General features: G+C 41.3%; 1 protein-coding gene across 1 annotated transcript; it reads right to left on the bottom strand.

Moving 5' to 3' along the window:
• Window positions 1–168: 168 nt before the first annotated feature.
• Window positions 169–15618, bottom strand: tlcd3a (TLC domain containing 3A). The gene is made up of 5 exons (XM_086098850.1): window positions 15227–15618; window positions 10912–10998; window positions 7997–8216; window positions 5380–5475; window positions 169–4905 (listed from the first exon to the last, which is right to left on the bottom strand). Exons 1-5 carry the CDS (start codon window positions 15349–15351, stop codon window positions 4621–4623), a joined length of 813 nt encoding a protein of 270 aa, XP_085954976.1. The 5' UTR covers window positions 15352–15618; the 3' UTR covers window positions 169–4620.
• Between the last annotated feature and the right edge of the window lie 491 nt (window positions 15619–16109).

Here is a 16109-nt window from a genome sequence, read left to right as displayed (position 1 = left end):
TGGCCGGGATGTCAAATTACAATTTATGAAGCCAGAGAGCAAAGCAAAAAACATCTAAAAAATATATAATTTCAAATGACAGATATATGGAGAATACTGTCTTTCCTCCATTTTTAGGACTACTGGATTGATATTTACAGTAGATGACAAAATGACAGCCACACCAGGTCAAAAGACTATCAAATCAACTTTATTGATTTTTTTTAAAGGGGTGCCCAAGTTCAAACGTTATCTTTCACATCAGTTTTTTTCTTCAAATTTTGTCATAAAACTATCCAGTCCCCCAAAATAATCAAGCAACAAATCAAGGTCCAAGCCATCAAAAAAAAAATCTGCTATTTACCCGTGAGAAATAATGAAAACATTAGAACGTTATCAAAAATAAAGCAGGGGGTGGGGGCAGGAAGTGATAAAAAGGTTGCGCCGGCGGTGCGTTCACTGACCCAAAGTGTGTCTGGGAAACAACTGTTAAATCTGAGAAAGCTGCAAGTAATCAAAACAAACAACAGGAGCACAGCAACCAAATGTAAGACTTTGATATACATATTGAGAACATAAATATAATTTAAAATAAACACTAGCTGATTCAAATGATTTTAAATCCTACCATTTTAACTTAAATGTGAATAAATTAACCGGGATTACCTCGAGCTCTAAATGTAAAGCAACAAAAATCAAATCAAATGTTAATTACACATATATTTTCAAAATATGTTTTCAAAATGATTGCCAACTAACTTCATGCGTAATTCAGGATATGCTGGTGATGATAAACAGAGCTACAACCTGTAAACGCCGCCTGCCAACTTAATTCCTTTTTTTCTCAAGGCACCGGGAACCAAATTTGGTTCTCTGTCCATGGATTAAAATCCCCCTAGCATCACATCACAGCTCAAATATTTGTGCATTTTTGTCAGAACACATCTGCATTCACATCGTATCAGTAAAATAAAAAGCAATGTTTTTAAAATGTGTGAAATGAAATGGATCATTTTTTCCTCAGATTTGGAACTTCAATTTCAATGAAATGCGCTTTGACTCATTTTCACTTTTAACATAAGACTCTAAAAATAGGCAGAACTGTTACCCTGGTTGGTAAATTTGTATGAAGACAAAAAAATGAAATAAAACCTTTTCATAATCAGAAAGAAATTCTTCGGCCACAGAGTCACACAACCAAGCCCTCCCTTGTGAGTGTTTTGAGCGTGAGCATGTAGCAACATTTCCGTGCGTCTATCTGGTCCTCACTCGACGACAAAGTGCTCGACATCCCAAAATGAACACATTCCACCGTTTATGTTAACGCTGCTGCCAGAAAAGACGCTATCAATACTAATATGTTTGCGCTGAGGCGACTAAGATCGTGTGTAGTTGAGAAAATGAAGCGCTTGACTATTAAAATCCCCAGAATCAGGGTGTTTGTTAGTATTAGTCGATACGTAGTTGACAAGCACAGCAAAGGCCTCTAGTTAGCTAGTATAGCATCAGCTAACGGTGAGTTACTTGTAATTAGCTTGTCATTACTGAAGATTATTGAATTTTTTTTCACTACATGATAATGCTAACACCTAGCGCTGCCATCCCACATTGTTGTGTTATAGCTGCCCTAAAGCCAATGACATCATTTTTCTGATCATTTTGACACAAATAACAGATTATACAAAATATTAATGGAAGGATCCGTAAAATCAAAAACTAACAAATTTGGGAATATCATTATTTATGTGTGGGTAGCAGCCTTTGTAAGAGATGGTTTACTGGTATTATACAAAAAAAATACATTTGTTATAAATATGACCATGTTCTCCATATTACTAACGTGCTAGGACGAACTAAAGTGCCCGACAGTCTTTGGTTTGCCAACCAGAAGAAAGATATCAGGAAGCAGTACAAGATTGATTGTGTAATGATAGTTTCCAATTGTCATAGTGTTGTCATAGTGGGATGATGTACACCATCAATGTTCTAATTAAATTATCTTCGTCAAACCCTGAGCAAATAGGATCAACTTAAAACGATCAAAATGAAACGATAAGCTTAGAAAGCCTTTCAGTGATTAGACTACATTATACAAATATCTGAGTGTATTATGTTAGACAAATTTAAGGTTTGAGGGCCTTTCGGACAAGCTTGGCAAAAGGCTGGATTTAGCTGCAGGGCAAGTGTTTCTTCGTTTGTTCTAATTTATTAGTTTTATCAGTTGTTCTCAGCTCTATAGGAATTTTGGAATCTGTGCGGGGGGGGGGGGGAATTCAGACCATTCGGATGTGTAACTTGAAACGTACAAAGAAAAAATAATAATCAGGCATTAGCATTAAATTGGAAATTGGCCCTGCAGTGTGAATCCAGACAAAAAGAGGGTTAAAAAAATTAATTAAACTCAAACTATGCTGCTAAAGCAACTTCAGCTCAAGAAATGGTATTAGAACTGCAAGCAGCATTAAAAATGTGCAGAGCAGTATAGAAATGTCATACCCACCTAGCACAGCTAATCCAAGCAAAGGGCCTGATGTGTTAAAAAAAACTGTCAAACTGCAGTGCGCCATTATAAACACACAGGAAGAGAAGGAAAAAAACCGGCCTTATTTGAAATTGTATCTACTGAAAATTTGTTTGTTAGCACCACTTCATGCCTGACTAATCCAGCTAGGTTTTTCCACGTGCTCAAAAAACCGACAAAAAAAGCACAAAGCAAAAATGGTTGTTAAGTGATATTTATAATAACGAAAACAAATATCTTAACGACTAATAAGGCTAGTGCTACTTGACGGCCATCTTCCGTCACCAGCGCTCAAAGAATTAATAAGGAATTTCCCACAATAGTTCGCCTGGAATGCAACTTGACAAGATGAACGGAAATACAGCAACAAATAAATTTCTAAACTATATAAACCAGCAAGACTTAAATCAATTTAACTTGATGTCGGTCTTGTAAACATGCAACGTGGCCGTCTTTTTGCATAGATTCTCATTTTCCGGGGGTTAAAGTGAAACACAAAGCGCGCTTTAATGCATTCGGAGTCAGTTTGTCGTCTATAAAGCTTTACAGTGTACGACTGAGTGTATTGGTCGTGTAACAAACAGTGCAGCATTTCTTCTGAAAAGAAAAGTTGTTATCTACGATGATATGGTTAGCAGTCGCTACTAGCCTCTTTTACATGGATATCCCGCATCTGAGCCAGAACTGAATGTAGCTTTTGTGCTCTGTTATGGCTCCGACTGCACCTCATAGGTGGAATTTTGCCGAGTCGACTTCATCCCACGCAAATCCAGAACAGCGACATGTCGGGGAAAAGGGCGGGAAAATGCCAACTTTTACTGGCCGGATAAAAGAAGATAATGATTAAGTGAATAATAGATTCCATGTGTCAAGTAGTTTAAAGGTTAAGATATATTTGTGATGATGTAAATCTCCAAAAAACCTGAAAGTGTATAAAGCCCTCAAAGCCTTGCCGGTAGCTTGTGCTAACCGGCTAATGCTAGCTCACCTTATTGCTCGTCTCTGAGGCACCGGCTGACCGTGGAGAGAAAACTTCATATATATTAGCTTTCCAGTGGATCATTCACGTTAAAACCGACTAGCCTTCATGTAACAATCGATGGATGACTAAGCACCTAGCATACAGAGCTAATACTGCACTCCGGTTGCTAGCACGTCGTCATCTCCGGTTAATACTGCCTGCCTATCACTGTTCAGAGAACATCTCTTGACATGTGCGATTAAAATTTGTGTATCTACTCGACTTTTTCATTCATCAATTAGAAAAAATAAATCCCAAAAATGAAAAAATATTAATTGTTGACAAGTGACTTTGAAGCTCAGATCATAAATATGAAAATCGGGCTACATGACTGAATTTGATGGTAACGAACATTACAAGATATGTTAGTTTGCGTTAACATTTTAGCCACCGCAATCAGTCAGGAACAAAACCACGATCCACCAACAATATTATAACATTAGAGGAACAAAATGGTTCTTTAATAATACACAAACTGCGTCTAAACGTCTTGGTTGACTTGATTGTGGCGGTGAACAAGCTAACGTACCATTCACACTCAGTGACTTCCAATGTTTCTAATGAGCATGTCTGCCATTGTGCACAGAAAAACTTCTTGTTTACTATATTTCATATGTATTATTAATTTTCTAAGCAATTTCTTATTTAATATCAGGTTAAAAAACAACAAATGAGTCACTTTTTCTCAGTTTTGGAAAGCCAATTGAAAAATGAAACGACTGATACAAATATTGATAAAGAAAGTCAGCAGGAACAAGACAGAGAACCGCTACTCTTAAAAACAAAATAATACAAATAAATACCTGTCGCAGCGGCCGCTCGCTCGCACCCTAACAGACCTTCACAGCAAATGGAGAATGATTGTGTCCATCATGCGTTTGCTCCACTTCCTTTTCGCCGATAAGATCCACAGCCGGACCAGGCTCAAAATGCCAAACATCAGTAGTAGTTTCTTGGGAGAGGTCCGCTGTTAGCAGCAGATTCCAAACTGGAAGGGTGAAATTGTGCAGGGGGGGGGGGGGGGGGGGGGTTAAACACGGCGGTCCTCCTGGACTACAGTACAATGGTGGGAGGTCGGATATGAGAAGGTGACCGCAGATCACTGGCCCTTAGCCGGTGATGAGGGCGGCCGCCGACTGCGCTGGTACAGGCGGTAGCCTTTCCGGCACAGCAGGACGAACCAGTAGACCTGCGGCGCCAGAATGCACGAGTTGCCCAGGTTGGCGGCGAGCGACAGGTGGAAGGGCACGGCGTAGAGCGGGATGCCGTAGTGTCGGCCGTATGCCCAGTACATGTAGGGGAAGAGGGCGATGCGGCACGCAAAGAAAGTCAGCAGCACCATGCCGCCGTTGTACTTGTGCAGCCAGCCTTCCTGGAGGCCCAGCTGGTGGAGGACACAAGAGGGTCATACATTTTTTCCCCCCATGTCAAAAGTAGGACACTATTCACAAATGTAATAAATTCACTTTTTGTTCCTGTGGAACCCATCCTGAAAAATTCATGTGTTCATGTTTTTAATTCTGTACAAGTGGATGCCATTTTAGCTGTCTCAAAAAGCAGTGAAAGAAACGGACAGTAGATGTCAGCAAAGGCCATGATGCTGGTTTGCCTTGTTAACCTCCTAAATGTACCCCTAACCTCACTCCTAACCCAAATCCCCAACCCTAATTCAACATCTTGAATAATGATGATTATTAAGACAAGGGATTCAGCAGTGGCACCCATTCACTCAAAAATCCTCATGGTCAATCTTTTGGTGTAAATCATTCAGAATGTACCGTCCACATCAGGAGACTTTTGTCTCCAAGAGGATAAAGCAGACAAAGGCCGTTCCCGGGGTGTGTCCGGGCCGCCTCACCTGAATTAGTATCTTCCCCAGGGAGACGAAGGGCGTGCTGAGCTCGGTTAGAAACAAGCAGCCGATGAAGAAATCACCTTGATCCTTACGGAAGAACTGAGGAATGGAAAGAAAAATAAGTAGAGCACACGCAGATCAGGGAAAACAAACACAAGCTTGGTGGGAAATAAACACAGCTGGCATCCAAGGACAAACTCTGGAAGGGAATGTAAGAGTTGGTCATGGATACTGAAAAGGTTGATTCTGAATTGAACCGTTCATAGAAGAAATAATAAAACACTACAAGGCTGCAAATAAATCTCTCCATTAGGATTGCGGAACACTGTTCGATTGAATCGTTTAACACAACGTCCCAGCAAATAAATCTCGGCTCCATTAAGATTGTTCAGTTTCTAACGACGGTAGTACTTGCTCAGGTTTATAACCTTTCTTGCGCCACTAGGACGCCATCTAAGACTTTATACCGGGAACTATTGCGAGAAGCCAAACTTGCTTTTATGCATAAGGGCTGCTTAGAAGTAATTAGCGATAGTAAATGTGTGCCGCACCCAACAAATGTGGTTTTGTTTTTTGCTGGTGTGCCCTGAAACATTATCGGGTGTGCCGGTCCTAAAATTATTAATGGTTCTTTGCCTATCCATGTCAGCGGGCTCCACTAAATAGCTGTTAATCTGTGTACAGCGTTCTCCTTACCCCACTATTTTGAAGTGATCAATTTTTATGGGTTCAAGTCTAAATAAATTCAGACTAAATAAAGTCCCCAAATTAACCTTTAGAAATAATCGGGGAGCCTGTCTATTGTTTTATGCTACGTTCGTATGTGCTGCTGCTCTGTATGTGTTCAAGTAGCGCCTGTTGGAAAGTCTACAATTGCTGTAACATTTTTTGCTAATCTTCTTTAGCACATCTATGATGTTTCACATTAAGCCTGCATACTTTTGTAGCGTGAGCAAGAGTGTGAGAACAGGCGATACTTGTAAAAAGTGGCTTTAAATAAAGACCTCAACAAGGCTCAAACTACTGCCAAATCCAGTAGAGTGGGCAGTCATGAACGAAGCTTTTCAAATATTGACCAGTGCGGTTAGAGACGCCATCAGACAACAAACGAGATGGATACGGAGACGCGGGACAAAAGCCCCAGTTTGGTGAGCTAGCTAGCTCGCCGATGATGAATAAAGGATGAGCTTACTCGGCCATCTGCCCGTGAAAAGACTGCCGGGAACTTAACACCGCAACTACCTGGCCGCACTACCTCATCCCCCACCCCACGACCAGTCACAAGCAGTCCAACCCTCGGGAAAACCGGTCAAACTCACACGCCGCCCGTAATTATGAGCTGGTTTGCCTCCGGTCTTGAGAGAAGAAAAGGATATTTGCGGATTGACGCTTGCCATCTGTCCGCCATGCTTGTTAACCTGTGTGCCAGTAGGATGCGTGACATGCTTAATCCTCTGGCAGAGAGAGCCTGAAACACACACCTATTTTTATATCGGTCTCCTTTTAAGGGTATGATCGGTAAATCCCTCGGTTGCATGACTTTAACTCAAGGTAACCCAAAATAAACCAGAAAGATGCCATTTTATCTAAGAAAATTCTGTATGACCTTTTCTGGGCAAGGCATTCTTTGCGGTTTTATAAAGTTGACACTTTTAAATCATTTCTACATCATCAAGTAATTAAACGTTTATGTAGCTCCTTTCACACTGCCTGTAGGCAGTAGTTTTGTTGTTTTCCCACATCCTTGGATTGGGGGGACAACCTGGCAATTTCCCACCTTCTGAAGTAGCATCACAGTCATAACATGTCTGTTTGTTTGGGTATTCCGTGACACCAAGATCGTGCTATGATGTTTAAATCCTGACATTGAGTTCTTGCACCTTATTTGTACTTCAGACTTCACAAAAGTCATTTTTTTCTTTTTAATGAAACAACATTCTGTGCAAAAATGCAGTTGCTCAGTTAGCCGGCTGACTCAAAAACTGCCAAAGCAAACATTAGTGTTTATCTAGAAAGAACCTGTTAAATTTTCATGCAGATGCCCAACTTTTTTTACCCTTTCATTTTACTTTTCAAATGATGCCGTAGCGAGTTTTACCAGTTTTAATCGGCAAGACAAGCAGACGAGAGATGAGTTAAGAGAGTAGGACTGCAGCTGCAACTAAATTATGTAGCGTAATGTGATCTGCAATTGTTTCCCAGTCAAACAAACAGCCGCGTTTCCATCGGCCTGACGCTTCCCTCCGCGAAATGAGTCAATGCTCATTCGATTGTCGCAATCCAGTGTTTTTTCCTGAGCTTTGATTCATTCGCGGTAACCGCATTCAGACCCTTGAATGGCATCACTTTTTCTCAGGACGATCGACTTCCTGTCCATTCTTAGTACATCTATCTCCGGAGGCTTACAATTGTGGGCCGGTGTTTTTGTTATCTGAAAGAATGTCATCAATAATTATGAGTCCTCTGTTGTAGTTAATTTCCTGTTTTCGAACTAATTCGGAATGCGCGCACCGTCCATTTCTGTTGGTGGCCCATTCGTGCATTAGGGTTTTCCACAAGAAAAAAAGCCAGAAGCTTTGATCATAATAATACTAATAATAATTGTGACCCCCTTCCTCACCAGCGTGATGGGCAACAGGATGGTGAGCAGGGCGATGTGATGCAGCACCAGCAGGGATTCCCGACCGACGAAGGCCTTCACCGTCTCCAGGGAATGCCGCTTGTACTCCTCGTGCCCTTTGACGCGGAAGCGGTGGTAGTGGCTGAGGTACATGGCCAGGAGGTCATACGTCATGTACGGGACGCCGAACCAGATGATAAAGTGAGTGGCCAACCAGTGCCTGAAGGGAGGGAGGTGGGAGGAGGAAGCAAAAATACACGATTCAGGATAATGTCCCTAAAAAAAAAAAGTCAAATTCCATATTTACCCATGTTAATAACAATAATGGTGTTAGGACAGCCTCATATTTGAATAAATATTCTTTGACAGACTTATACAACCGGTTAGTGCGGCGAAACAGACAACGGTTGCTTGATCTGCTTAATGGCAAACTCGTTAAAGAATTGCTAATAATTTTAGAGCCTTCCATCTTATTACACCCCCCCCCCTACATAAGTGACCCAACCTTGACCCAGGGAGGCGCTGTAGTTCTAGGTATTAAATCTCCTATTTTATTGTGAAAATTCTTGAAAGTTATCATGGAATATATACATAAATTTGACTGAACCTATTTCAACTGACTAAGTGAGATGCGGCGCACACCCTGGAGTGGTCGCTTAACTAGGCTTCAGTGCATTCTGACTTGCATACAAATTCAAGTTACGTGGTTGCTGTAAGAGCGGAATTCTATTTTAAACCAGAGGTCTGTAGCCTGGCCCTGTTGTGTTGAATGCTGTTGTCTCAAGTCTTTTAAAAGTCACACCAGATGCCATCTAACTACTGTATCTGTGTTGCTTGCTGTATGGAAGTGCTCAACTTTGCAGTTGCTGGGTTTTGTGGAATAGGAAAAAAAAAAATCTTCCTGCGGTCTTCAGTTACAGCTCCGAAATTCGGTAGGATCTGTGCTCTTTGGGAAAACCCCACTTTAAGTCAACCCCCCAAAATTTCTTGACAATAGTATGTTCTATGCTTCCCCACAAGTCTAAATGTGGTATTCTGTAATCTGGTTAATATTGTGTTGGTGGAATAGGATAAGTAAAGCAGCAAAATCCATCAGTTTTTAATCAATATCAGAAGGCGGCCATTTTGCTACTTGCTGTCGAGTGACATTACAAGTTGCTCAGGTCTCAGGTAACAACCAATCACAGCTCAGCATCAGAAAGTGGAGGAGCTGTGATTGGTCTTGTCGTAGCCTTAGCACTGAGCGACTGTGATGTCATCTTCAGTCGACAGCAAGTGGCAAAATGGCCGCCCCGACATAGATGTAAAACGGCTGGATTTTGCTTCATAACTCAAATTCCACAAAAATAAATATTAACCAGAATGTCATGTTTAGCCTAATGAGGTCACATATAACATAATATTGCCAAGAAATGTTTAAGGTTACTTCCCCTTTAAAAGCTCAAAAGAGTATATTGACTTTCAATCAAAATCAAAAAAAATAATCTATGTCGAGGATGTTATCAACACACGGCAGTGCAACGGTCATTCTGAGAGTTGTATTCACTGACAAACGTTGTGGACTGCTTGGCTGCCGAGTTGACATTTGATTGGGGGTTCGAGTGTGCAATCTTGTGCCCTTGCCACGGATTTAAAGGCAACCTTACGTAAGCCTGGCATAATAAACAGCTCAGATGACCTAATGAGCGCTGATAAAGGCGCCGGTTAATTACGTGGACTGAGTGGAGTAAAGCCGCAGGGGCTGAGCCGGGCTAGTGACCTCTGACCTCCACCAGGGTTCTTTATCACTTATGGTCATTGGGTGGAGATTAAGAGCGCAGTCAGGCACAACAAACAACACGGCTAGGAAAAGACTGCCGCCAAATTACTCAATTTGTATCTATTTTGTTCACCTCTGTACCTTTCAAGTTGAATCCCATTTCGATCAAGTGTTAACATCAAGAACGGAATTCATACAAGACATACCACATATTCTCTCAGACAAAGCGTGGCGTCTTCTTACGTGCCCCAGTAATCTCAATTCATGCTATTTACGTAGCTAACTACGCTAACACTATCCCGGCTTCACAGGCCCAAACAGCTTTTACTGTTCTAAACTTAGCATAAAAGTGCCGTTACCAATTTCTTCAAGCTAAATGCATCTTCTGGGCTTTTTACAATCATCCTTTTGGTCTATTTGTGTTTCCAGTCTCTATTTTTTTTTCTTCTTGAGGTCACTGTGATGTGGAGTAAAGTGTTACGCCGAAGGCCGGAGGCAGCGACAGATTGTGATAGGGTATTAAGCGTATTCATGAGTCTGACTGCAGAGCATGTGTCTGATAAACCCTCCCGGCCTTGTGCACGTCACAGGACAGCAGAACTGAGCAGCGTTGTGAAGGAATTAAGCCCACAGGGGAGGGAAGGGGAGGAGAGGGGAGGGCCCTGTGGAGATTAGAAGCCTGAAACTGGGACTGCCCGGGTCTGGCCGCTGACTCGGTAGGATTACGAGGCTAGCATTATCTTACATTCACACTTTCCTAAAAACAAAAAAAACACTCACACACACGGGAAGACTAGTGTGATGCCAACTTCCAGCCTTGAATGGCAACAGTTAGTTGACAAATGTCATCTAGTTTACAAAAAAGACAGAACAACTCTGTATGTTTATGTCAATGTGAGTACACAACACAAGGACAGTATTAGACTGTATAAACTGTATTGGTTATACTAGGTAAATACTTGTTTTTGGAACATTTTGTTATTTGCCCCCTTCTATTTGCAACTTGCCGGCTATCTTGAATGCTGCAATGCTAACACATTCCGGTACGGTTACTAAGAGAACGGGTTCCAACATATTAATGTTACAGGAGTTACATCACATTACAGACGTTTTGTGACAGGGACGTGTTAACTCAACAACTAACTCAACAACTAACCTGCTATAGATGACGTTGCCCCGGCACGACATCACGATGACGACTCCTGCTGTGGTTGCCATGACGGCATGGATGGAGGATACCACTCTGCGAAAAAGACACAAGCAGAATAATGAAATGATTAAAAAAATAACCTCAACATTATTGAGAGTCTTAGCAGTCATGCTAAGGTGATTTTAGACAATGTTGTTAAGTTAAGTTAATGGGGAAGTAAAGTCGAACATTTTCTTTAATAATAAGCGCTCCCCACTAGTCTCAACGCGGCATTCTGATGAATATTGCATTAGCGGAATATGAATTAAGCAGATGTTTTTGTCCATCTCGGGGGCGGCCATTTTGCCACTTGCCGTCACTGAAAATGACATCACAGTGCCGAAGGGCTAGTGACCAATCACGGCTCACCTGTTTTCTGGGTTTGGTTATGTGACATTTGAAAGCTGAGCCCTTCAGCACTGTGATGTCATTTTCAGTCAACGGCAAGTGGCAAAATGGCCGCCCCCGAGATGGATCAAAACAGGTGGATTTTGCTACTTAATTCATATTCTACAAACATAGGATTAATAAGAATACCGTGTTTAGATAAGTGGGGCTGCATAAAACATACCAGCGTTATTCTCATGAACATTTTTGACTTGATTTCCCCCTTCAATGATTCCTGTGCAACACTGCTGCCCTTAAAACTCTAGTTCTGTTTCAACACCAAAGCAGCTCCCAAAATTTGGAAAATTAGGGCAGGATGGTGAAACAATGGTCGCGTTTATTATGTGGCAACGAGCTGAACCTGCAGTCACCTGGTGCTAATCTGTACCACATGATGGCCGTCTACAAAACCGCAAGCCTGATCTGAGACTAGACTATCCCGTCACACTAACTCCACCTCAACTTAACACGCATTTGTATACATTTAACCCTTATTGCCACAAGCATTTCCAGGAGTGTCACAAGACCCAGATTTCTGCACAGCCCATTCATTGTGTGTCCGCCAGTAACACCCCCCAGCCTCCTCTCCCTGCTGCTGCCGCTGACAGGCCGCCGGCGTGACCAGAAAGAGGGAGAGTGGAGGGGAACAGGAAAAGGGGGGGGGGGGGAATTCCTCCTCGCTGCCTTGTCGGGTAATTTGCGCTTTCCTGTCACGCAAACCTCAACTTGGCGTTCACTCGCGGCGCGTTTACGCACTGCAGGCCGCTTGCTCTTTCACGTGCCGTCACACTCACAATGTCTGACAGCGGCGAGCTACGTCACTGCCGCTTTTGCACGGGCAGTGTAGTAAATGGGAGTACAGTTGACCCTGGCAAATGTGGGGGACAAAAACCAGGCCAGCTTGTAGCAAAAATCAGCATATATTTGACTCCCATTCTAGATGCCTTTTTTTTAACACAAAAAAAAATATTGATTAACACTGACAAGTGTTCAAAGTGTTTTCCACGAAAAAATGTGTGTTGCTAATAAATTCTAATAAATATATAGACTGGTGAATGACATGGGTGCCCGTGGATAGCAGTGTTAAGTTAGTTGGTTGTTGATCTTAATTTAGCAGCTGGATGTTAACTTGTTAACTGTTCACCAGTCTGCATGTCGACTCTCAATTGTGGCCAAAGTTGGGCTGGGTTTAAAAAAAATTAATAATTGATATTGAATCGATTTTCCTTTCCTTTTTGAGCCGGATATCGATTCATAAAACCATGAATCAATTATTTTTAATCTCTTTTTCCCATAAATTCATTAGATAATAGAATTTTAAACGCCAATTTTTTTGTATCTTATTGTTTTCTTGAAATTTACTATTCACATGAATTTAAAATTATTTTCTTACATTTATGAAACACCTGACTTATTGCACTTTAAGACAATTCAGAATCGTATTCATTTATATTTACAAATTATTGAATTAGAATAATGAAAATATTTTCATCTCAGCCTTGCTGATGTTACTTTCATTAATAAACTAAATCATTTAACCAGTTACTGCCTCTGCCAAATGTAACTTGATTTTGTTTGTGATGTTTATATCATGTCCTTGATATTAACAACAGTTGATGTTCCATAATTAATCAATATCGGATTGAAGTGAAGTGAATTGAATCAGGAAAAATCTCAATCAAATCGAACTGAACTCTTGTGAATTGAAATCAAATCGATTCAGGAAATTAGAATCGATACACAGCCCTAGCCAAAGTAGCTTGCATATGAATGTGCTTATTAGTCCGGTTTTTTTTTTTTTACCATTTCTTTACCAAAGTGATTGAAAGTGCATCGGCAGCTGTGTCTAGGCATTTTTTATGTTCTAACTAGCGGTGGTAAGCTATATAAAATTAGCTAACCTTGTTAACTTGTAGTACATTAGTTAGTTCTATTTTGGAGTTGAGACTTAGTCATTTTCTTTTCTAAATGTGAAATGATCCCAAACTTTGGACCCACGTAGTGCTTGTGTCAGCATTAACATTAGTGTGGGAATAATGACCCCTGTAAAATTTTGAGGCACCTTTTGCATCAAATTTTTATTTTTAATCCAATTACTTGAGTTATTCCATAATACTATGGTGCCATATGAGATGTAAAAGCCTGTGGTATATAGTAGATGTTTATCACATACTCTAAAAAGATCAGTAGACCACATTTGTGCTTATTTGTTCAAGGATTACACAAGAACCACTTCTGGTTTATTCAGTCTGTGAAGTCAGCAAAACTTTGGGGCCATCAGTTGAATTTGTAGCAAAGCACATGATGAGTCCAGGGCAATGTTGCGAGGGTTAACATTTATCACGACTCTGGGGAATTTTTATCAGTCCTTTTCATCCGCAAGTTGTAGCAAAGCACGTGATGTTCAGCGTGGGGGCTTGCGAGGGGTAACATTTTCTATTTTTTTGTTTCTCGTTTGAGAAAACAAGCAGCCTGACATGGCCCGCGGCGCGGACGCTCGGCGAGAGAGCGTTTTCCCGTCAGATGAGCATTAGTGGAAATAGGGAGGCATTATTCGGGGAGGAGGAGAGCACAGCTAACTCAGCAGCAGTCAGCCCAGGCTTGGCTCGGAAGAGGATTAAAGCAGGGTGACAGTGAACCAATGAGCACTGAAGTGCACTACTGTGCAATATGAGAGCCTGTCATTCGATGATTATTCTTTAAAGTAGCCATAGTGACAAGCTCGGGTTTAATTGCATACATCCGGCATCACATTAAACCAGTTCTAAGTGGTGATTTCTGGTATGTGCAATATGTGCAGCCACATAGGGTGGCATGAATCGTAATCAATTATTTTGCATGTTCAATTTAAAATTGTGTCCTGTTTTTTTCATAAAGCAATGGACTATAAAATGCTTTTCATTGATTCAAAAAAAATTATAGTTATCAAAGCAATTGTTCGTGTCAATCTTATATTGTAGATAAATATCAAAAAAAAAAAAAAGTAGTGGAATGTACCTCATTGTCTGTTTCTTCTTGACAAAAATACTTAAGTAAAAAGTATGTTGCATTACAACTATTCTAAGGGTTATATACAAGTACACAACCTATCCAAACATTACTTAGATACCTGTAATTAAGTAAATATAGCTTGTGTGTGTGTGTGTGTGTGTGTGTGTGTGTGTGTGTGTGTGTGTGTGTGTGTGTGTGTGTGTGTGTGTGTGTGTGTGTGTGTGTGTGTGTGTGTGTGTGTGTGTGTGTGTGTGTGTGTGTGTGTGTGTGTGTGTGTGTGTGTGTGTGTGTGTGTGTGTGTGTGTGTGTGTGTTGGGGGGGGTCACAAGGCGCCATTCAAGTTAGGACTGGCACTGTTTAGATAAATTAAGTTTGAATGGTTGTTGGACTTTGTGTGTCTGAGCGTTTGGCGACTGGTCTCGTGTGTGGCCCACTTGTCACCCAGGGTTAGCTAGAATATGTTCAATTCAAACATAATGGAAGACAGGATGTATAGAAAATGGATGATTAGAATTTTTGGGCAATATGAGATTGTGTACGATATTTTTGACTTTTAGTTGCATTGGATCAGTATTACATAATGGGCCACATTGACGTGCACACGAGGGCCCCATACGACCCACGGGCCACAGTTTTTCATTGCACCTCTTTGAAGTCTTTGACGTAAGTCAAAGACACGTCACAGAAATAACTTTTCGTTAACATAATAACTAAAGCTTATTATGAAGCGTGGAAATGTACTTAAAAGCCAACGTTAATAAACGGCACCGAGTTGAACCCAAAACAATGGAGGAGAAACAAGCTAGCTGAGAAGGCTGGTTGGACAGCGACGTCCCCCCTCGCAATGAATGGAACGAGAAAACACCGAGCGACATCATAAACACTTGCTGTTCTTTTTTCTTACCTTTCGCTAACGAGCACCACGTCGGCATCGCTCCAATGCTTGAACACACGGGGCAGGATTTTCCTGAAGGCGAAGAACAAGCCAGGGAAAACTACGGCGCCACAAGCTAACACTTGCAACATCATGACCCTTTTTTATTTTGATTTTTTTTCCGCCGCTTTCAAAAATAAAATAAAATCCAGACTCGAAGCCCTCCTGCTTCGTCGACGCTTCACATCACACGTCGTTGTGACATTGTGTCGCGTGTCCCGACCTGGTGCTGGTGGCGAGTTTTGGCCGACCGGGATCGGTCCACTACCATCCGGGACGAGGTTTTCCTACTCGGCGTCGGTCCTCAGCAGCCAGCAGCAGCAGCAGCACCGCTACGGTGAAGCTAACGGACGGAAGTACATCATGCTTCCTCCCGGGGATTGTCGAAATAAGAGTGAATTTCTGAATAAAAGTATTAATTTCCGATTTAAAGAGTTTCCCAGCGATTTGGGGATTATTTTTTTCCTTCGTAAATTTGAACCACAAATAATACAATGTTTCACTTTATTTCGCATCTGTGTTTTGAAAGGTGGGTTAATAAAGACAGCTGAATTTGCATTCTTTCAAACGGCCACTAGATATCGCCCAAAGTACAGAAAGCACAGAGGTCGTTTAAAAACTGTGGGCCTGCACCATGCAACTCAACTCAGCTTTATTTCTAGTTATTTCTAGAGCAGCAACTGTAACAAAGTGCTGTTGCCAAAATAAAGACGGCAACAATTAAAATTATAATAACATAACAAATGAGTAAATAAAATACCGTACTTGTTTCTAATTAAAATATAGACGACCCCACACCCCGTTTGCATGCATTTAGCATAAAGCAGTTGCAGAGTCGTATACTCGTTTAATA

This window comes from Leptonotus elevatus, chromosome 16 (genome assembly GCF_054856555.1).
Source record: "Leptonotus elevatus isolate MCC_2025b chromosome 16, RoL_Lele_1.0, whole genome shotgun sequence".
In the NCBI taxonomy this organism is placed as follows: Eukaryota; Metazoa; Chordata; class Actinopteri; order Syngnathiformes; family Syngnathidae; genus Leptonotus; species Leptonotus elevatus.
This window is presented reverse-complemented; position numbering and strand designations above follow the sequence as displayed.